Below are 23034 nucleotides of genomic sequence, written 5' to 3'. Positions count from 1 at the left end.
TTATCAATTATTTGGACAAAGGCATAGAAGACATACTCATCAAATCTGCAGATGACTCAAAAGTGGGAGAGATTGTTAACATGCTAGACAACAGGATCTCTCAAAGTTGGGAAAATGGATTGGAATCTAATAGAATGAAATTCAACAGAGATAAATGTGAAGTCTAACATTTGGGTACGAAAAAAGTCACTTCACAAGCATAAGATTGGAGGAGGCATGGACTCAGGGTTTTAATGGACTGCAAACTCAATGAGAGTCAGTTCTTCAAGAAGAGGTTAAAAGATCTATTATTGTGTCTATTATAGAGGGATTCCTTTCATGTGTGAACTGGACAAGAGTGCTAGCTGCTGATTGTGCCCTTTAACTCTCAAATTCTGTGAAGCTCAAAGGTTAGAACTGAAGGATGTTAGAAGGACATGGGACCATAGAGATGATATAGCCCAACTTTTTCATATCACAGATTAGGAATCTGAGGCTCAGATAAAACATCTAAAATCACATAACTACTTAATCAGAGCTTTAACCCAGGTCCTCTGCCTCCAAAATTAGTTCTCTTTCTATGATATAACCATCATGCTGCCTCAATATAATTGATACTCAAAGATACAAATTTGAAGTAGGTACAACCCCCATCTCTCTACAAAAACAATGACCAACACCGAAAATTCTCTTCCACTTTGTTCTACCCTCCTCCCCACCCCAAATCCTATTTCTTCATCTGTAGGATGGAGAGACCTACTTTAAACTGGTCACAGAAGCAACAGTAATCAATGATAGAGCAAAGGAAGAGTGGAAAACAGATAGTAAAATTTAGCTAAAGAATGGGAATTACTCAATGCCATTCAAGGTCAAGGACTTCAAAGAAAGGTAGACTTCAGGTTACCCAATTGAACAATATTTTGAGGAAAAGGAGGAAGGATTAAGATTGCATTTGACCTGGCCAATTGGCAAATTCCCAAAATACCTATTGGGGGTGGGGGGGAAGAGAGGTAAAAGGGCAGGTCCTGATCTGGAGAACTGGAGGCTGGAGAACCCCTGGACCCTGACCAGGCTAAAAACTTCTAGGTCAGGAAATCCGGGGCGGGGGGAGGGGTGAAGGGGGGAGCGGGCAGGGCGGGGGGGGGGGAGGAGGAGGTCTTCTGAGGTTGCCACATCCCCAAGCCCCTTTAAGGGTCCAGCACAGGAAGGCTGCCCCAGCGTGGCTGCCAAAGCTTCTCAGAGGCTCCTTCCTGGGGGGAAGGGGCTCCCTTCCCAGGGAGGGAGGCTGAAGCAGGTGTTGCAATCCCCCAGCTCAGTGAAGGCTTGTAAGAGAGTCAGAGAGACTAACGACAGCCCTGGGTTGGAAGGGAGGGGTACGGGGGAGGAAGGTGAAAGAACAGTCTGTGCTGAAGTATTTTTCAGGAACTGAGCAAGAAAGGGGACGATGTGAGGGCCCGGGTGAATGCCTAAGGCAGGCCAGCCATCCAGTCCAACAAGATCGATCTCAGAAGCAACTAAAGTGGAGGGAAAACCATTACAGGAAAGAGGTAAGTCCTGACTACGACAGCCCCAACCCTCTACACCTCTGAAAGACCAACCCCCATTCCATCTCAGCCCTGATATCATAACACCCCTTAGTTTAGACCTGGGCCAGGAAACTGAGTCCCTATAAATGTTGCTTAGACTCAGTTCCTTAAAAATAAAAGTGTTGGGATGGTGGGGATCCAGACAGCTAAACTCACCTAAAAATATATGTTATTGGCATCTCCATCTGAGCAGAGGGGAAGGATCTATCTATCTTCCTGTGCACATAGGAGATCCCCTCCCACCATTCTTTACAGGGCATTATGACCTGAAGTGGATGGATGGAGTATATGCCCTTTAAGATGAATCCACTTCTGCTCCTATTATTTATAACAAGACCCCAGCTGATTTAGTCTAAGGAGTATAGATGGAGTCAGAAAGATCTGTGTAGGCATCTTTCCTCAGATATTGTGTGACCCTGACCGAACAAGTCAGTTCACTTCTATCTTTTCAAAACAACCAGTGCAATGAAGATATTAACAGTACCTATCTCACAGGCTTATTGAAAGGATCAAATGAGATGATTAATATATATATATATATATATATATATATATATATATATATATATATATATAAACTGATTTGGGAACCTTAAATTACTATGTAAATATTACTTATTAGAGATCATCTTACCCAAATACTTTGTTGTATAGATGAGAAAACTGAGGTGCAAAGTAGCTGAGCATTCTAATGTACATCCTCTAACATTAAATTAACTGTTTCCTATTAATGCCTTGGCCAGAAGGCTAAGATGAACAGTAAAATGAGTAAGACAAGATGAAAATCGCAAAGGTTGATATGATTAGTGGTTTGGGAACCCTGAGAGGTAACGCAAATAGTTCTGAAACCAAAGTAAGGGAGCCTGGTTTGAACCTTTGGACTAGTATTACTAAAAATAAAAATTAGCATGTAAGATATACAAAGTGCTTTACATACATCAACACAATTTATCCTTACAAAAACCTTGGTAGGTAAATGTTATTCTTATCCTTATATGACAGATGAGAAAACTATAGCAGAGATTAGGTGACTTGCCCAAGGGTCACACAGATAGTATGGGTCTGAGCAGAATTTGAACTCAAATCTTACTAATTCTAGGTTCTATTCTAAAATCTATCCACTGTTATCACCTAGCTGTCTCTAAATCACTCCATTACCTTAAAAAAATCCCCTCTCTTTTTTGGTCCTCCCTTTGCCCATCCATAAAATGGTCAGCAGCAGCTAAAGGGAGAGGGGATGAAAACAAATCAATGGATTACAAACTCCCTGGTCATAAGTTTTTCTGAGCCCAGCTAGGTTGGTCCTTAAACAACAGATATTCAGGCTTTCACTGAATCTAAATTGCCTACACAGAATCACAAGAGAGTTGGGGAGGTGGGGAGTGGTGAGATGTGGGATTGGATGAGTTGGTTTCAGCCCAATTCACCATTGATTAAGCATAAGTCTCTGTCATCTGTGGTGTGAAGTAGGTGCTGGAGAAAGATTAAGGGACAGTTCTCTAAGGTCTTTCCGGTGCTAAAATGAGAGATAGAAAGATAAGAGACAAAGGGAGGGAATGTAAGGGGAAATCAAAGGAAGAATAATGAGCGGAGAAGAAGGAAAAAAATGAAAAAGAAGCAGAGAAATAAAATAGCCAATATTGACTGGAATGTAAATAGACCTACATTCAGAAAACTTGTTGATTATTAGTATTTATATAGCATCTTAAAATCTGCAAGTCACTTTGATCCCCACAATAACTTGGTGCTATTACCAATCTTATTTGACAAATAAGGAAACTGAGATTCCTAGAGGCTAGGATCACACACAGTAAATATTTGAGTCAGGATTTGGATCCAAGTCTACTATGCTACCCTATCTCTAAAGAAACTAAAGGGAGGGGCGGCTAGGTGGCGTAGTGGATAAAGCACCGGCCTTGGAGTCAGGAGTACCTGGGTTCAAATCCGGTCTCAGACACTTAATAATTACCTAGCTGTGTGGCCTTGGGCAAGCTACTTAACCCCATTTACCTTGCAAAAAAAGAAAAGAAAGAAAAGAAAGGGAAAGGATGATACAATACCATGAAGGTAAAAATGGTGCTGATCCATCCAAGTTTCCAGCTTCTTCTCTATATGGACAGAATCAGAGGACAGGAAAATAAGAGGCTTCTCTTCCTGTCCAGTGGTTTTCTGGAAAGAAAGTGATCTCCCATTCCAAAGAGCACAATGAGGGATGGTGAGGACTCCAAGTACATAATGATTGGATAAAAAGGACAGACAGCACTATGATCCTCTATTAAATGATACAATTTTAAAGTTCTTAAAGAACTTAAAAAAAATCATGGTCCAGTTAACCATGGACAAGTTACTTAACATCTCACTCCTTCAGACACCCCACTGAGCCTATAACAGAAGTGCAGTTTATAAGTATCAATAGAGGGAACTTCCCCCTAGGGAATCTTTGTGAAAAAAAATCACAAAATCAGACTAAAAAAAATAGGACCCTTAAAATTGGCAATACAATGTAGTAATTAGAGTGTCAACTTAACTCTTGAAGTCTTGGATTCAGACCTCCCTTCTGTCATTTCCTAACTGGGGGACCTTGAGTAAGTCACCTAATATCTCTGCAGGTCAGTTTCCTCATCTGCCAAAATGGGATTTGTCCTACCTAATTCACAGGATTGTGCTCATTATATTTCCCCAGTTGTCTCCTCCTCTGTCCTCTTCTGGAAGAGTTCAGTTTCTTACTGCCATTCAGTATTCACATATTGGTTGAGGGATATTGTCATTTGGGCTTTGCCTTTTTGGGAATGTGGCCACTCAAGAATCATCTGAAGGAAAGGAAAATGCTTAGTCTAGAGAAGAAAACATTTAGGAGTGACCATTAAGAGGTAGTTTCAAAGGGGAAAATGTAGATTCTTAACAAAGAAATGTGTCCTTAAAATCAGTTATCCAACAAATCCAGCAGCATGATAGAGGATCAGTAATGGGAGGAAAGATGATGAAATTGAAACTCAAAGAGATACTTTCTTTTCCAAGTGATAAAGAGGTGGAGAGAACATTCAAGCATAACAAACAGCCAGAGAAAATGCCCAGAGTTGGAGGATGAAGTGCCCTATTTGAAAATATCAAGATGGTCAATGTTCCTGGATTGAAGATTATATGGTGAAATATAAGGTATAAGAAGACTGAAACTGTGGTGGGGAGTTAGGCTATGAAGGGATTTGAACATCAGAGTATTTTAATTTAATCTTGGAGGTGATAGTAAACCACTAGAATTTATTGAGTAGGTAGGATGAAATAATTGGATCTAAACTTTAGGAAAATCATTTTAGTAACTGAGTGGAAGATGACCCAGAGGAGGGAGAAACTTGGAGCAGGGAAACCTACCAACAAACTATTAGAATAATATAGGCACAAGGAGAGACATAATTTACAAAGGTAATGACAGTATTAGGGGAGATTCAAGGGTATATTCCAAAGATATTTCAAAGTTGAAACTTGAAAATTCTTGGCAACAGATTGGATATGGGTGACTGTGTAGAGTCAAAACAATACTCAAGTTTCAAACCTAGGGGACTGGGAAGATGGTTGTACTCTTCACAGTTACAGAGAAGTTTAGAGAGGGGAACAAAGTAGAAAAGATAAATTCATCTTTGGAAATGTTGTGATTAAAATGTCTATAGGATGACCAATTCAAAATTTCCAACAGGCAGTTGAAAATGCTAGAATGAGAGCAGAGAAGTCAGATAAGAAGATTTGAGAATCATCAACAAAGAGATGATAATTGAATCCGTTATAGCTCAGGAGATCATCAAGCAAAATTGAATAGACGGAAAAGAGAAAAAGGGCTCAGGACATTTACAGTTTGCAGGTGTGACTTGGATGATGAGTCAGAAAAGGAGACTGAGAAGGAGCATTCTGGTGAGTGAGAGGAGAACCAGAGAGAGTAGTGTCCAGAAAACCCAGAAAGAAGAGAATATCAATGAGTATGTCAAGGAGAAAAGGGTGAGTGATTATGTCCAAGCTACAAAGGGGTCAAGATTGAGAAAAGGCTGATAGATTTGGCAAATAAAAGATCATTAGTATCTTTGCAGAGAGTAGTTTCAATTGAATGAAGTCCAAAACCCAATTGCAGAGAGTTAGGAGAAGAGAGAAGAAAAGTAGAAGCTTTCTCTAAGTCATTTGTTAAGCCACAAAAGACAGGTAGCATATAGAACAATATAGTCAGTGGTAATGGATAGGTCAAGTAAAGTATATTTGAGAGTGGGGGAGACAAATTTGTAGGCAGCAAAGAAGTAACCAATAGACAAGGAGAGATTGAAGATGAGTCGAAGAAGAGTGATAGAAAGGGCAATCTACTGGAGGAGACAGGATGGAACTGGATCACTTGTGCAAATAGAGAAATTGGCCTTAGCAAGAAGAAAGACCACCTCATCATGTGGGATGGGGTAGTCACCAAACAGCGGCTAATGACTGATATAGGGCAGCAATCATTGCACTTGTGTAGTGAGCAGGCTTGTCAGCTATTGGCACCTGCCCTAAGGGTGTGACTAAGTGAGAAAATGACCACCCACCAAGCCAATACAGAATAGGTCTTCTACAGGTCAGACACAAATTAGTCCATGTGTTTCATTGGGTTGGATTGTCTGAATTTGAACATCTCTTATTTCTTTTGAACTATTTCAATTCTGCTTTGTTCATAGAACACAGGACCTCCTTTGATGAGGGCACACCATGTTGAACAATCTTGTGCCAGTGTCTCCCAAACAATCAATTATAAAGTTCTTGAGAGACCTTAAGTGTCTTTGTATCATTTTTTTCTGATACCCCCTCTCCCCATGGGCACTTGCTCTGTGTGAATTCTCCACAAAATAGTCTTTTTGAGAAGGGTACATTTGGCATTCAAACAACATGGCCAACCCATCATAGTTACACTCTCTGCAGTAAAATTTGAATGTTTGGCAGTTTAGTTTGAGAAAGTGCCTCAGTGTACAGTACCTTATCCTGCCAGGTGATTTTAAGAATCTTCCTAAGATAATTCAAATGGAAGTGACTCATTTTCCTAGCATAGCAATGATACTCTGTCCAGGTTTCACAAACAAACTGAGGTCAACACAATGCTAGTCCTTCTAATACCTCTTCTCTCCCACACTTTCCTTTGAAGTCTCTCAAGCATTGAACTAGCTCTGGCAATATGTATGTCCACCTCATCCAGGATACTTTTTCCAGGAATGGTTCTATGACACCAGAGATAGAGTGGATCTGGCAAACTCTCTACTGCCAAAGCTCTGTCTCAAGTCACCTCTGAGATGTAGCTGTGGAAGGATCTGAAGACCTGTTTTTCATCCTGGGATCTGGGAACTTACTTCACCAATAATTCAACAATAATTGAACACCAATAATGCAGCCATGTGGCCTGGGGCCTGGAACCTGCTTGGAACTGTTCTGCTCTTCCAATTCTCTAAAGGCAAGTCATTTGGGGATTTAGTGGAGAGAGATCAGTGCCATGATGATCATCCATGAGCTCCTAGCTCTATTATATTATCTATTATATTATTTACTTATACAGAAAGTCAGCAGATTACTCAGATTTTCGAAAAACAGACAAGTCTGTACTGAAAAGAAACCTCCTTTTTCAGAGAATCAATCAATAAAAAGTATTTATTAAACAGTTATGATGTGCCAGGTATAAAGGAAGGTCTCTGATGTCAAGGAACTTACAGTCTAAAGAAGGGAGATAACATGCAAACAATTATAAGAGAAATATCTCTTCTCTGAGTTTGTGTGGTAGGTTACTGCAGCTAAAATGTATTTATTACAACATAGAAATTATAGAGGCAAAAACTTAGGTTTTATTATTATGCTTCAGCATAAGTTCAGACCTCAGAGAAAATCTGGATGATCATTAGTATTCAAGCCCTCAAATCACATCAGAGTGGAAGAGAAGTAGTTCTTTAATACATTGCAATCTTATATATTCCTCTTAGGTTTTATAAGTTAGAGAGAAGGGCAGCTAGATGGCACAGTGGATAGAATACCGGCCCTGGAGTCAGGAGTACCTGAGTTCAAATCCATCCTCAGACACTGAATCCTCACACACCTAGCTGTGTGGCCTTGGGCAAGCCACTTAACCCCATTGCCTTGCAAACCACCCTCCCCCCCAAAAAAAAAGAAGTTTAGAGAGAAGATAGATCCATAATCTCATACTCCTTTCAATGTCCTAAAAGCTGGTTCCCTAAGGAACCAACTTAATCAAACAAATTCTGTAGGTAAACTCACAAATAGGCTAATTGAGAAAGATTTACATATCACCAAGGAGCCAGGGAAAGTTGAGATTCTTCTTTCCTATCTAAGAAATGTTTAAGGCTTTAAGTAAATTTTCACTTACTATGTTTTTGATCAAGCAAGGTTAGTATTAATTGAAGACAGACTTCTAGTTAACTAAACATTGTAGGAGAAAAAAAGGAATTCAAAAACTCCCATTAAACAACTATGTAAAAAATAAGATATGTACAGGATAGATTGAATATTATCTGAAAAGGAAAGTACTAAGATTAAAGAGGATTGGGAAAGGCTTCTTGCAGAAGGTGAGATTTTTTTTTTCCTGAGACTTGAAGATACTTGGGAAAGTTAGGAGGCAGAGATGAGGAGATTCCTTAAAAACTATACTTAAAGTCAAAAGACCTAGGTGCAAATCTTCCTTTTGACACTTACCAGCCATATCACTATGTGCAAGACATTAGCCCCTCTGTGCCTTATTTTCTTTATCTATATAATAGGGACCATCAACCAACAAACATTTATTAAATACTTGTAGAATACTAGGCTCCTTAGTACTTTCCTTACACAGCTATTGTCTATTCTTATTATTAGGGTCTGGGATTTAGCACTGTGAAAGAAACTTTGGGGATCACCTCATCTATCCCTGTCATTTTACCAAAAGGGAGATTGAGATCCAGACTGGTAAACAATTTATCTATTGTCTCAAGAAGTCTTTGCCAATGAGCCAGCACAGAATCTAGATATAGGGAAAAACTGCAGTTTATTCAGAGTGTGGCATATTCTACCAGTAAAGGAAGGACATTTGTGCGTATGATAATTAATGGATGACACTATTACAAAGGAAAAAGCATGTCCTTGTTAGTATAGTCATTCCACTAGTTCACAGAAAATGGTATCTTCTTTATCAAATAGGATATAGGAGAAAACTTCTGGAACTCTGGGAATTCTGTGATTTCTTTTTTCAATTAAAAAAACAATTAGAAGCGGATGATGTTTCTCCTTCATTCTCAAAGATCATGACATCAAGGAGGTCATAACATAACAATTAAGTGAGGGAGTACTGTGCTGAGTCACCAGTTTCTTCTCCAGAGCCATGTGGGTCCAGTGGCCAGATATTAATCAGGATGACTTGAGATGGCACTGGATGTGAGGCAATCAATATAACTTGCCCAAGATCGCACACCTAGTTAAGTGTCAAATGTCTGAGGTCAGATTTGAATTCAGGTCCTCCTGATTCCAGGGTTGGTGCTCTATCCATTGCACAACTAGCTTCCCTATGGTAGATACTGAAGGAGACAACTTGTTTTTGGTTATCTCTGTAAAATGTACTGGAACAACATATAGCAAGAAGTGCCAGAATTAGTTATGGCAACTCAACATATGACTCTCAGCTCCCAAAATTCCTCTTTCAACAATTCCTTCTTTTTCCCCTAGATAAAATTATCCTTGATTCATCTAAATATTCACAGAGCAAATCAGTTATTTGTACAGACAACAATAAATGTGAATAGGAATAGAAAGAAAAAAAAAACACTTGAACAAAACCTCTTCACAAGATTGGAGACTCATGATCATTTCCAAGCCTCAATCCTACTCTATGTATCTTCTAAAGTTATTATTTTAAAAATAGTAGCTATTTGGCAAAATTACCTATACTCAGAAATGAGAAACTAGACCTCAAGATTCTCTGGGTCATAATTAACTGCAGACTGAGACATAATTAACAGCAATTTTAGGACACTTGTAAGAAATAACAGACGATATATATAATTCCATTATCAGGAAGATACATCTTAATGTCCTTTTAAATTACAGACTTCTTGTTTCTTTATCTTAGATTTAGCTGTCTACTTCAGGAAATTATTTGCTTTAGAAAACATTTTCCCTTGGAAATTCTGCATCAAAAGCATCTATCCTAGACCACTGTCCAAAAATTGTCTGACTGGTCCACCCAAACTCAGAGACGTGCTCCTGAATCAACAGTTTTGTGTCTTTAACAGGGTGTTGGGTGTTTACAGTACCTAGAATGGGCCTTCCAATTCTTTTCAATAGATTTGCATTTCCTTCTAGCAGATTGATTTTCCAAGTTCTAAACCACATATAGAGATTTCCTAGACTTCTTAAAACTGCTAGGGGGAAGACTTAGTATAATTTAGTAGGACCCTACAAAATTCTGATCACATTCTAGTAATTATTTCAAAAACCCATGTATTGTATAGCTAGATATCTGTGCATATTTAAATAAAATTGAAGGAGATTCAGAATTTCCCTATTGCCTCCACGATAAAATTTTAATTTATCATTTAGGACCATTATCTTTACTTGGACTTTTCCACTGTTTTTCACTGCTACCTAAGCAGATGTTCTAAGGCTACTAATAAAATTACAAGTTTCACAAGTCCTTATAATAAATTTTTTCATCAAATGGAAAATTGGAATGCCAATCATATATCATCTGGATCAAGAAGAAACAGATTAATCTTGTTGCTTTTCTCAGATAAGCTTTACTAATCCATTAAAATAAATTCTTCTGCATCTTTATCACATCACATCTTTATTATATTCTCCCTTTGAGGATATATGTTATCCTCAGATCATTCCAAAAACATGTGATATTTTATGAGAATAATCTTATACCTGAATATAGATCTATTCAACCATTGAACAAGAAGATTATAAGTCTAAGACCTCATTATAGTCACCAATGTCTCTATTTCCTTAGAGTTAGGAAGTTGAGACAACTCTTTATGGATGATATCATGGTCATAACACTGTTTGGAAGGACCAAAAAATAGTGTTAATTTTATGCTAGTAATGGTTAATATTTTAATAATACCAAAGCATTTTGCTCATAATAATCCTTCAAGATAGATTATTTTCCCTATTTGACAGATAAAGAAACTGAGACTTTGATTGGTTAAGTAACTTATATAGTTAGTAAAGATCTCAACTGGCATTCAGATTCAGGTCTCCAATCTTCTCAGGTCTCTTTCTATTCCATAATGATGCCTCCTTTTTTTTTTACTTTAATTTTTTTTAATATTTTTATTTAAAGGTTTAAGTTCCAAGTTCCGACCCTCCCTCCTTTTTCTCCCCCCTTCCATAGATAGTAAGCAATCAGATACAGGATATCACATGTGCAATTGTGTAAAAGTTTCCATATTAGTCATTTTGTAAAAGACTCAAATAAAAGAAAAATGAAAGAAAGTGGAAAATAGCATGATTCAATCTGTGTTCAAAAAATATTTTTTCTCTGGAGGTAGATAGAATACTTTATCATAAATCCTTTGGGATTATCTTAAATCATTTATTTCTGAGAAAATTTAAGTCTTTCACAGTTCGTCATCAAACAATATAAAGCTATTACTGTGTACAACATTCTCCTAATTCTGTACTTCACTATGCATCAGTTAATGTAACTCTTCACTGACAAAAAGATACAGCACCCTCATTACTCTGTCAATGACCTGTCCTTTTCCCCATCTTATAGTTTTTCAAGACTGTGGGGACATTCATCTATCAGCCTCTGTCATTCCCCTGGGGGCCTCCATCACAGCTTCTTGTACCATCAGCCCTAACTGCAGCAGTAGCTTGGCTGGGACACCTACGAGAATTGTGTGGAAGTTGGACTGGGAGAAGCTTCCTGAGGCTTGGCAACATCAGAGTGAGGATGGAACTCTGCGGTCCAACATTACCCTACCCCACTTCAATCATACTCATGCCATGCTCTCCTGTTGCCTGATTTTTTCAGGGTCACTCCAAATCATAGGACAGGCAAAGCTGCAGGCTGGCTGTAAGTCCCTCCCACTTCATTGAGAACCCTGCCCCTACCACCCCTAAGGGGACTAATGGGGAAGGGGCTAAACACAGGATCAGAGGCTCTCAATATGGAGAAGAGTTGATGGAGAAATGAACTCTCTTCTCCAGGGCTTAGGGAGAAAGTCTTTATTGTTGGATCTCTTTCCCCTTCTAGGTATATGTTCTTCCTATTAAGCATGGGAAAAGAATAAGGATAAATTCCTCATTTAGTAATCTAAATATCGGGCAGAGAGATCAGATTGATAAGACAGGTTTTCAAAAACACCTTGGGTCTAGATCCTGTGATCCTACCTCCAAAACTAATATAGTATCATGAGCAAGACAATGTCTTGAGATCATAAGACCTGAAAAACACCTTGGAAAGCAACTTTCCAACTCAATTTACAGAACAGGAAACTGGAGAAACCAACAAAGAGATTAAGTGAATTCCCAAGGTCACACACTAATAAGTAGTCAAAGTGGGATATAGAGGATGAAGGTCTCCTAACTCTCTACCCAGTCCTCTACATTGTAGGGCCTCAGTTTTCCCCAGCCCTCACCCTCTGATCTTCATGGATCAAGGACAATCCTGAATGGGAAGCAGGAGTCTGAATTGTGTGATATCAGAAAGCCTGAGTTTGAGAGATAAAAAAGAGGAGTCTTTATGAGAGTCAGGATTTGGTTCTCTATGTATTTGTCCTAAGTCCCTTCTCAACATTCCTGCCCTTCTCATACTCTTTTTTTTTTTACCATTGCCTTCTCCCAGTCCCTCCTCAGCCACCCAGGAACTTCTCCTGCATCATGAATCTCACAGCCCAGGTCCTCACCTGTCAATGGAAGCCTGGTCCCAGGACATACCTGCCCACCAACTTCACTCTGAAGAGCTACAAGTAAGTCAACTGTGGGAGGAATATCAGTCATGTGTTCCCAACCCTCAGACTCTGATTGAAGGGACAAGAGATATTGGTGGGTCATATGTTCACCATAGGGGTAAGAAAGACTAGCTTCCAAGGCTTTGTGAAGTCTATAGCAAATCTAGCCACAGTAAAGAACTAGGGAAATGAAAGCACTGTAGCTGGGATCTTGGAAGTACAGGTGAGGAATTTTTTTGCCTAAGACTTCCCTCAGTGGTTCCACTGAAAAGTGTTTCATGACATAAAATAACAGACAAGTTTAGTGGAAGTGGTAGGGATGAGTAAAATGTATGGGAACTCAATGAGGGTACTGGAGTCTCACAGAAGTAAGTAAAGGCTCATTGAGGGGGATGTGAAGGGATAGAGCTGTTTTGGTGTGGTTTGGTTCTTTTTGGAGGCGGGGAATGGTATGAGTAATTAGTTATGAAATAAACTGCTCTTATTAAGCTCTAGGAGCAAGGATAATTGCCAATCTAGGAAAGCATCCATCCAAGACTGTGTCTCCAAAGATGGTGAGAACCAGTGCTCCATCCCCCGAAGCCAATTTCTCCTATACCAGAAGATAGACATCTGGGTGAAGGCAGAAAATGTGCTGGGAGGGGCTGAGTCTCCACACTTATGCATCACCCCCATGGATGTTGGTGAGTAATATAGTCAAGAGTCTCAAGAGGAATGGGCTTCTAACTGGATTCAATAACAGAATCTTGAATATGAAAACATAGAAGCAAAAATAGAGGAACAGAGACACAGTCAGAAATAAAAAGATCACCACAGGTGGTGAAATTTTAAATACTTATTAAGCACCTATTCGTGCCCCACATATTGAGCTGATGCAATGTATTAGTGAGCTCTTGCCCTCAAAGCACTTACATTCTAGTAAAAGAGTAAGACATAAGCATAGATACCATCACATTCCATGCCATTAAAATTCCATAGTTCTCTGTGAAGTTTGAAGAAGAATTGCTTTTGGGATTTGGTGATCTAGAAAAGTTTCCTGGAGCAGGGAGCTCTTTGAAGGCTAAGTGGAAAGTGAACCTGAAAAGTGAGAGAGGGGAGACATTCCAGATGTAGGAAATGGTAATGAGCAAAGACATGGATTCAGGTACATATTGATTGGTTGTTTCTGAAAGAAAAAGAAAAATGAAAAAAAGCAAGCATTTTTCAAATGCCAGGCTCAGTACTTTATAATCATTCTTCCATTTTTCCCCCACAACAATCTTGAGAGGTAGGTGCTATTATTATTTCTACTTTAAAAATGAAGAAATTGAGGCAGAAAGAGATGAACTAACTTGTCCAGGGACTCACAGCTAGTAAGTTTCTGAGACTGAGATCTAAGCCCAGTATTTCCTAGAAGACTTCTGGCAAGAATATAGAAAAAAGTTAAAGAAGTAGGAGACAAAGATAGGGTCACAAGATAAGAGAAACATGGAGAGGTACCCACAGAGTAGGGAAATGACTGACTTCTCTATTACAGCAAAACTAGAACCCCCAATCCTTCAGGATGCTATGGCCAGGTTAGACCCAGGCTCCCCCTTTCCCCAGCCTGGGTGCCTCCAGCTAAAGTGGGAGAAAGACAGAATGAGTAAGCACGTGGAGCAGATGTGTGAACTTCGGTACCAGCGTCCTGGAGAGCTGACCTGGGTCCTGGTAAGGTTCTTGCTTTCACTTCATGGCAAGAGTTCACTGTGCTTGGGGAAGGGAGTCTACATCCCCTTCAATGAACTCTTATTGCTTTCATGAAAAGACAATATTCTTTGTCCTTGCCCCTGAGTTCCCTAACTAAGCCCTCCTCCTTCTAGAACACTCAGCTTCATCTAGAGTCTTCATTCCCCTCACTCAGTATTCATCCCCTCCCTGATCCTTTGACATTCTCCTCCTCCACTGAACCCTCTTCTTTACCATAATGCCTTCTTCTTTTATAACCATATCCATCCTGATTCTCTGAGCACCCAGGATTCTCCTCCTTTTGGGGTCTGGGTCCAGAGTTCAGGGTTTTCTTGACATGGTTTCTGACTATTTTCTGGCAGGTGTCACCATTCTTGAACTCAGGTCCCCAAGATGAGGGAGAGTATGACCTCTGTGGCCTCCTTTCAGCCACCCGTTACATTCTGCAAATGCGGTGTGTCCGTTGGTCCCTGGGTGGTCAACTGGGTGGTCACTGGAGTGAATGGAGCCCCAGCCTGGAACTCACTACCAGGGAAAGGCGTAAGTGACCAAATATACTGATAAAAATAGATAGTAGAATCTACCTCAGGCATTCTTCATTCCTCGCATTCCTCTTGTCAGTCATGACTCTTTACTATTTCTTAGGCCCCATGGTCAGATTGGATGTGTGGTGGAGACGACGAGTAGAGAAGCTGGACACTACCATGATGGACATCCAACTTCTCTGGAAGGTACCTGTCTTCCACTACCTTCAAGTTGCTCCTCTAGGAAATTTAACGCTTTTCCAATCCATAAGAAGGAGCAGCAAAAAGCTGGGAATCTGTGAGAAAGGGACGGGTTGATTCTAGGCTGAATATTTTTGTCCCTCCTCTTAGATAATGGCAGTCATTCAAATTTATTGTGTTGATTGTATGTACATAATATAAAGACTCCTGGAGCTGGAAGACATCTTGGAGATTATACAGTCTAACATTATCACTTTATACAGAAATAAATCCAGAGCCTGGAATAAAGAACCTTTCAAAGGTTACCTACCTGGTTAGGGGCAAAAATAGTACTACAGCCAAGGCTCCTGACTCTATTATTCTTTCTGCTTCTTGTTTTTCATCCCTCTCACCATCAATGTCTTCAATGTTATATCTCAGAAATAAAAGGCAAAGTGGTGGAATAGGAGAGATCCTGGTCTTGAGGACCTTGTCAACTCCCAGCTGGAGCCCTTAGTTTCTATGACTCAGAGAATTCATTCAACTTCCCACAAAGAGAATGCACTTCCTCTAGAGTAATGAACTATCCATTACTAAAAAGAAGGCTGGAAAGTGTCAAGGAAGTTGAGGAGAGGATATATGCTCTGGGGAGAGAGAGATATGTAATTTAAATAGTTGATATTTATAGCATTGTAACACTATAATAGCTAGCATTTTTATAATGTTTTCAGTTTGTAAACCATTTTGAAAATATGATTTAATTTCTGCCTTACAAGAAACCTGGGAAAGGGTTGATTATTATCATCATCATCATCATCATCATCCCCAATTTACAGATGAGGAAACTAAGAGTCAAGCTAGTAAATATCTGAGGCTAGATTTGAATTCATCCACTGTGCACTCCATCCTCACTGCCAAACTTGTTATCTCATATTTATATTTATATCAAAAATTTCCCTTCAAAAGTTCAAAAAGAGAACAACATGATTAGATAACATTTTGTCCAAAAAAGATCTGGGAGTTGTTAATAGACCACAAGCTAAAGATGAGTCAATAGGACAATATGACAGTCAAAAAAGCTAACCTCAACCTTAGGTGCATGAGGGGGAATCGAGACTAAGGCTAGGAGGTGATACTCTGCCCTTGTCAGACTACATCTGTATAACTGTGTTCATTTCTGGGCACCATCTTTTGAGAACAGAGAAAAACAACTGTGTTCAGAAGAAGGTTACCAAGATGATGACCAAAGTTGTGACCTATAAAGATCAGTTGAAGCAACTAAGTCTGCTGATTTTGGGGAAGAGAAGAATTAGGGAGGGTGCTAGCAATCTTCAAATATCTGAAGGGTTACTGTGTGGAAGAAGATACTCTACTTGGGTCCAGAGGCTAGAACCAGGAGCATGAGGTCTAAGTTCAAAGAAACAAGTTTTGGTTTGATATTGGGGGAATGCCCTAAACAAAAGGTGTGGAGCAGCTAGTGATGCAGAGGATGGAGCATCAGCCCTAGAGTCAGGAAGACCTGAGTTCAAGTCCAGCCTCAGACACTTAAATTTTACCTAGCTGTGTGACCTTGGGCAAGTCACTTAACTTCACTGCATGGCAAAAGGCAAAAAAAAAGGTGTTATACACTGTACAAAGCTCATTACAATTATCTCATTTGATTCCCCCCTCAATACCCCTGGCAGGTATGTGCTATTATTTTACAGATGAGAAAATGGAGTCAGACAGAGGTTAAGTGTCATAGTTATTAAATACTGAGGCTAGATTAGAACTTGGGTCTTCTTGACTCCAGGCTCAGGGCTCTATCTACTCCCCACCTAGATGCTTAGAAGTAGTGAGGTCCCCATCCTTGGAAATCCTACAGCCAAGACTAAATGACCACTTGCCTGCTATGTTGATGAGGAGAGTCCTGGTCAACTATAAGTTGGGATCCCTTATAATTCTGAAATGTTGAACTCTTCTGAGTCTCCCAATAACTATCTATGGAAAGTGATTTTTTTACAGGAATTATTCCCATTTTACAAATGAAGAAACTGGGGCTCAGAGATACTTGATGACTTGCTTAGGATCACATAGCTAATGTCTAAAGCAGAATATGAACCCAAGACTCCCCTGACTCCTAGTGACTCTGAGTTTGGACTAAATGCTCTCTGAGATTCCTTCCAATTGTCATAGTCCATGATTCTTTCTCCTGTGTGTATCTATACAGCCAGTGCCCATAGAGAAAAACAGCAATAGCATCCAAGGCTATCTGGTCTTCCCAAGTCCTCCAAGACAAGATGAGGAGCCCAAACCCCTCTGCAATACCACAGAGCTAAGTTGTGCCTTCCAGTTGCCAGAGAAGGCTCAAGAGGTCATCCTCACAGCCTATAACACAGCTGGAGAATCTCCCCCAACCACTGTCATCTTCTGGGAATGTCAAGGTTAGGATGAGACTTTTCCTATACTACCAGTATATACAATGTTTGAGCCTCAGGACCACAGCATCTCCCTCCTCTAGGTCCTCAAAGATGAGGAGGGAGATGAAGAGAATCTGCAAATCTCTCTAAGTAGAGTCTGGGTTTAGAATGGAGCATCACCTTGGGATGTGGTTAGAACCTTATCTGAGTAAGGCTGAAGGTCCAGAATTAAGTATTTGTTATTCCAGACCCCAGTACATTCATTGAGGGTGGAATTTAGGGGGTAAAAAGGAAGTTATATCCTTTCTTTCTCTCCATATAAGGTGGGTACTAAACCATATCCACTCTGCAGGTGCCTCTGTGTCCAACATCCACACCTCTGCACCAGATGCTCACAGCCTCTGGGTAAGATGGGAACATCCCCTAGCCCAGCCCCTCCCCAGGGCCTATGTGATAGAGTGGTGTCCAGCTCCAGCTCACCAAGATGACTGTGATGGCAACTGGAAGATTGAGTCCAATGGGAGCAGCACTGGGACCCTACTGGATGGTGAGGACTCAGAGTCTAAAGGGGAACTGGGGCTTTTTTCCCTGATAGTAGATTCTTCTGACTCTTGAGGTTGGCTGTCCTCCCATTTCATCATCCCTTCCATCTTCTTGCTTGCAGGAAAAACAGATTCTGCCTCAGCCTACATAGATGGGTCTCTTAGAGTAATGGGCATTGTGTTAGGAAGACCTGAGTTCAAATCCAACCCCAGACACTTACTAGTTGCATGACCCTGGGTAGGCCACTTAATCACTCTCAACCTCAGATTCCTCATCTGTAAAGTGGACACAATAATAGCACCTACCTCTCAGGGTTGTTATGAGTATAAAATAATACCTGTGAAGCACTTGTAATCCTTAAAGCACTATATAAATGCTAATTATTATTGTGGATATGTTCTTTTCCTCTGGGGAATAAAAATTGTAGATATTTTCATTCTATCTCTTTCTCTCCCATCCCCCATAGTCAAAGATAGTATGTGTTTCCTGATATGTCTCCTCTACCCCTCCTACTATAGCTATATCCCAACAGTCTTCAGTTACCATTGTTCATGTTATTCTTTTTTTTCAGTGTTAATGGCTAAAGAGAGAAAGTACAGAGGGTGGCTCTCCCCTTTCTAGGACTCAACCCTCATTCTTCTTCCTTTGCAGAGAACATCATACCCTACCAGCTGTACAGGATCACTGTGTCCCCCCTGTACCATGGTACCAGAGGGAGCCCCCAGCACATCTATGCCTACTCCCAAGAAAAGGGTTTGCTATCAACTTCCTCTCATTCCCAAACTCCCAGCCTTCAGCTTCCTCATGTCTTGGTCCCATTCATCATATCTATACCATCCTATCCTTAACCAGTAGCCCAGAGAATACTAGCATGAGTGCCTGAAAGGCAACTTCCCCTTTGATTTCACCATTAGGCTTGTAAAAGTCAGGCAGAGGACTTGGAAGAAATTAAGTAAATGGTCAAAGATCATCAGTTCCATTCTCTCTCTTTGGTGTTTCCTTGTGAAAGGGGAAGGGGAAGGGGAATGACAAGAAGGAAACAGAAAGTTGAAGCAAGGGATAGCAGTACTCAGAGATCACATTGATCTCTGAGATTTTCCCTCTGGATGAAGCTATACCCCACCTTCAACAGACTCCTTGGGAACCAGTTGCAAGGGCCTGGGAACTGAAATCCAGTCCTTGATCAATCCTTTCCCCAGCCCCATCCCAGGAACTAGACCTGCCTGGACCAAGGGAGGTTATCAAAATCCAACTGGTCTCCAAAGAGTCCTCCATCTCAATCCACAGCCCCATCCCAAGCCCCTAAACTAAAGCTGAAGCAGATTGGAAGGACCTGGGCAGAGCTGGAATGGGAGCCTGGGGCCCCAGAGCTGGGGAAGAGCCCCATTACTCAATACACTGTCTTCTGGACCAACATACAAGATAAGGAATTCTGTGAGTGCTACCCTCTGTCCCTCCCTGATCCCTATCCCCAAAGTACTTAGGGCCTATATGCCTAATATTCTTTCAGGGAGATCCCCAACATCTCCATGAGACAACCCCAGTCTCAAGACACTATCCTTTGAATCATTCCCAGAACAAGGTATTTTTGTAAGTGTCATTGCTTGTCCCCTTCTGACTCAATCTTTCAAAATAGCTACTGAACTAGTATGAACTAGGGCTTAGGCCACCATAGCTTCCTTCCCCCAGAATAATATACCTGGTATTCTCAGACTGTCCCCTTCTAGAGCTCTCCTATATCCCTTATCCATGTCCTCCTCAACCCCTTTTAGATCAAGGTCTAAAACCAGGAATTCTGTAAGTACTCTTCCCTATACCCAAGAGGATATAGTTTCTCAGAGACCAGGAGAGACTCAGAACTCAGAAATCAGAAGTGGAGAAACCGGAACCTCCATGGTTCTAACCCAAGCTGACTGCCTCTCTCTTATTCTCCTCCACTGCCATTTCACAGTCATCATCCTAAACGCCTCGCTTCGAAGCTATACACTCCATGACCTAGCACCCACCAGCATGTACCATGTCCATCTCATGGCTTCCAACCAAGCTGGAAGTGTTAACAGCACAGACCTCACCGTGGTGACCACAGCTGTTGGTAAAGGCAGCCCCTATGGGAATGGCCAGATCCCACCAGTCAAGCAATCCACAATTATTTGTCAACTTTCTGCTATGCAACAAGCACCAAGATGCAGGCAATACAAGTTCCAAAGAAGGGAATGATTCTTATGCACAATAGGTTCATATTCCCCTAGACTCCTGTGTCCTGCTAGGGAAAATTCCTTGTCCTAATTACCTGGGGAATATCCAGAGGAAAGATAGCTCCTACCCCAAGGGGAATTTCAATCTGAAAAAGGGAATTATGGTCCCACCTTCAGAAAGACCTAGTCCCAGAGGGGAAAGTCACAGCTCCACATTCAGGAAATAACCATTCTATGGATTTAGAAATGTTTCTGTGTTCATGGATCTTTCTTTCCCCCTTTGATGCCTCCCCCACAGAAGTGAAAGATATCAATGTGTTCTTGATCCTGATCAGCCTCTTCTCTGTGATGTTGTTCTGTGTTATGATGCTTGTCTGCCTCCATAAGAACCACAAGTGAGTGGAAGCCTGGAGCTGGTAGGATGGATATGGGAATGGGATGCTGAGAGGGGAGAACGTAGTTCAATAGCTCAAGGCTCAACTCATCAGCCTCAGGGTCTGTGAACCCAAGCTTTGCCACCTTCCAGATATCCAGGTTCTCCAACTGGCAGTTCCTCCTCACATCTAATTCCTCATAAACCCATCTCCTTCCCTAGGAATAGAATAGTATAGAGGAACCTTAGAGAGAAGACCATGGAGATCACTGATTCTCATCTCCTCATGTTACAGATAAGGCCCAGGGATTTGCCCTGGCTTCAGATCCAAGGCTTTTCTCACATGAGGAGAGACACTGAGGTCAAGTCCCATTTTACACAGTCCAAAAGGGACCTTCAGGGTTTTAGCAAACAAGATTCAACTGCCCTTAGTCTTCTCTTCCCCTAGACCAGGGATTCCCCCTTTACTCTATGTTGAAGCAAAGCTGAGGTTTCAGAGGACAAAAGGAATCTCTTGTCAAAGGGAACTCACAGGAACCCAGGGGAAGGGAATCCTTGTCATCAGTGCAGAGCATCTTCAGTGCCTGCCCCAATCAATTCACTTCAACTTTTCCAGGATGAAGAACCAATTCTGGCCAAATGTTCCAGACCCAGCCCACAGCAGCCTGGGCGAGTGGATCCCCACAATTCTTCCTGGGGTAAGACATAATATGGAGGGAGGGCTTAGGGTGGAACAAGGCCACTTGGAAGCCTAAGAAGGAACATAGGCTGGAGGGAGAGTTAGGCACACTGATGCCCAACTATAGCTTTCTATCCTTCCCAAGTCCCTTTCCCTCTCCTACCTAAGACTTGGCAACCAAAAGCCACCTTTGGTCCCATGGAGGAGCAATCCAATCACTTTGATGTTCCCATCCTTCCCAGGACATCATTCATCTGTCAAGCCTGAGGGACTCTGCCATGCCTCCTGTCTCTAACATCATAGTCTTGAAGGAGGAGGAGAAGAAGCCACAAACAACAGGGATAGAGGAAGAGGCTAAGAACCTCCCCCACGTGGTCCAGACTTACATTCTCCAAGGGGATCCCTTCCTGACTGACTCCCATCCCAAAGACCCCATCCAGTATGGGAAGGTGATGGGAAACCAAGGGTACCAGAGGCAGCACAGATCCCCTCCTGCACTCTATCTTCGCACAGATTCCACACAGCCCCTCCTAGCTGATCTCACCCCAAGTCCCAAACTTTATGAGAACATGTGGTTCCAGAGAAGTCCCTCTGGATCTAGGGTTTCAAGCTCTCAAGGATTCCCAGAAGAGGATAGTGATGACTCTGCCTTCCTTCCTCACTGCCCACAGGGACCACTCCTTGATTTTCCCCTTCTGCAAGGTCTGAGGATTGAAGGGGCTGAAGGATTGAGCAGCATTTAGAATCCTTACACTTCCATGTCAACCTCTTTCCATGCTTTGGGAGGCCCTCACACATCTGAACCTAGGTGCAGGGTCCCTGTTTCCCATATTCTCATTAATAAGCATAAAACAGTCCCATCCCCAAAAACTGCCCTCTCCTCCAACCACCTCCCCTTGTCCAGAGAGGTTCCCTGCCCCTAAATATCATGACTCTGCCTGCCCCACCTACCAATTTCCCCACCTGCATCATGTCTGTTCTATGGGCCCATATCCTGACAAGAAAGAACTGTGCATATTTTCTAAAATCAAAGAATCCTATCCTTGTCCCTTTTTGTATTTACCATATGACTTCCAAATGGACAACATTTTAAACTGATTCTTTCAGACTCTAAGATGTATCTGGGTGCTCTGTCCTTACTTTCAATCACATAACTAAAGGGGGAAGGGAGTTCAGGGGAGAGTAAGCATTATTAGCGAATAAGCCTCATCTGAGATGTTGTTTGACCTGGGCTATGGAAGGAATGGTGAAGACAGAAGATCCCAAATCCATCGTGGCTCTGCCACTGGCTCATCAGGTGACTTTGACCAAGTCATTTCTCTTTTTTTGAGCTTTACAGAAGCCCACATTAGAGCTGAAAGGGACATCAGACTCCCTTAATTAACAGAGAAGATACTGAATGATTTGCCCGCACAGATAGTCACATAGGTAATCAGGAACAATGAGAATTCTAATCCAAAATCCTCTTCCTCTAACTCCAAATCCTGCATTTTTGTCACTACACCATGCTTCCTCTTTGATCTTTTTCACAGGAAAATGAGGGGTGTGGACTAGATTGGGGTTCTTAACCCTTTGTTGTATCATGGACCCCTCTGGCTGTCTGGTAAATTTCTCAGAATAAATTTTAAATAATGAAAGAAACTCAGTTTCAGGTCGAGATTAATAAAAACAAATATGTCATTTTTTTGGCTCATTCAAGTTCTTGGATCCCCTGAAATCCATCCATGGCCACCTTGGGCATCCATGAACACCAGATTAAGAGCCTCTGGACCAATCAACCTTTAAGGTTCCTTCCATCTCAAATACCCCATGAGTGTGTCGGCACTCAACCTAGAGTCAGACAGCCTGGGTTAGAGTTCCAAGTCTTTTATTTACTTTCTGTGTAGCCTTGCGCAAGTCTTTCTCTCAGAGCTTTAGTTTACCCTTTTGTAAAAC

At 41.3% G+C, this 23034-nt stretch overlaps 1 protein-coding gene across 2 annotated transcripts; it reads left to right on the top strand.

Annotated features, from left to right (window-relative positions):
• Positions 1-1179: 1179 nt before the first annotated feature.
• CSF3R (colony stimulating factor 3 receptor) lies at positions 1180-22023 on the top strand. 2 transcript variants are annotated; one of them, XM_074217560.1, is made up of 18 exons: positions 1180-1526; positions 4584-4721; positions 5257-5552; positions 6777-7014; positions 11320-11622; positions 12394-12517; positions 12989-13182; positions 14016-14188; positions 14569-14746; positions 14852-14937; positions 17120-17333; positions 17662-17856; positions 18504-18605; positions 19140-19286; positions 19804-19944; positions 20346-20442; positions 21037-21118; positions 21342-22023. In XM_074217560.1, exons 4-18 carry the CDS (start codon positions 6957-6959, stop codon positions 21840-21842), a joined length of 2595 nt encoding a protein of 864 aa, XP_074073661.1. In that variant the 5' UTR covers positions 1180-1526; positions 4584-4721; positions 5257-5552; positions 6777-6956; the 3' UTR covers positions 21843-22023. The 2 variants fall into 2 exon arrangements, with proteins under 2 accessions (XP_074073661.1, XP_074073660.1); XM_074217559.1 differs by lacking the exon at positions 5257-5552.
• The last annotated feature ends 1011 nt before the right edge of the window (positions 22024-23034 follow it).

The sequence above is a fragment of the Macrotis lagotis genome, chromosome 1, assembly GCF_037893015.1.
Source record: "Macrotis lagotis isolate mMagLag1 chromosome 1, bilby.v1.9.chrom.fasta, whole genome shotgun sequence".
Lineage (NCBI taxonomy): Eukaryota > Metazoa > Chordata > Mammalia > Peramelemorphia > Peramelidae > Macrotis > Macrotis lagotis.
Note: the sequence above shows the minus strand (reverse complement) of the source record. Positions and strands in the feature narration are given on the sequence as shown.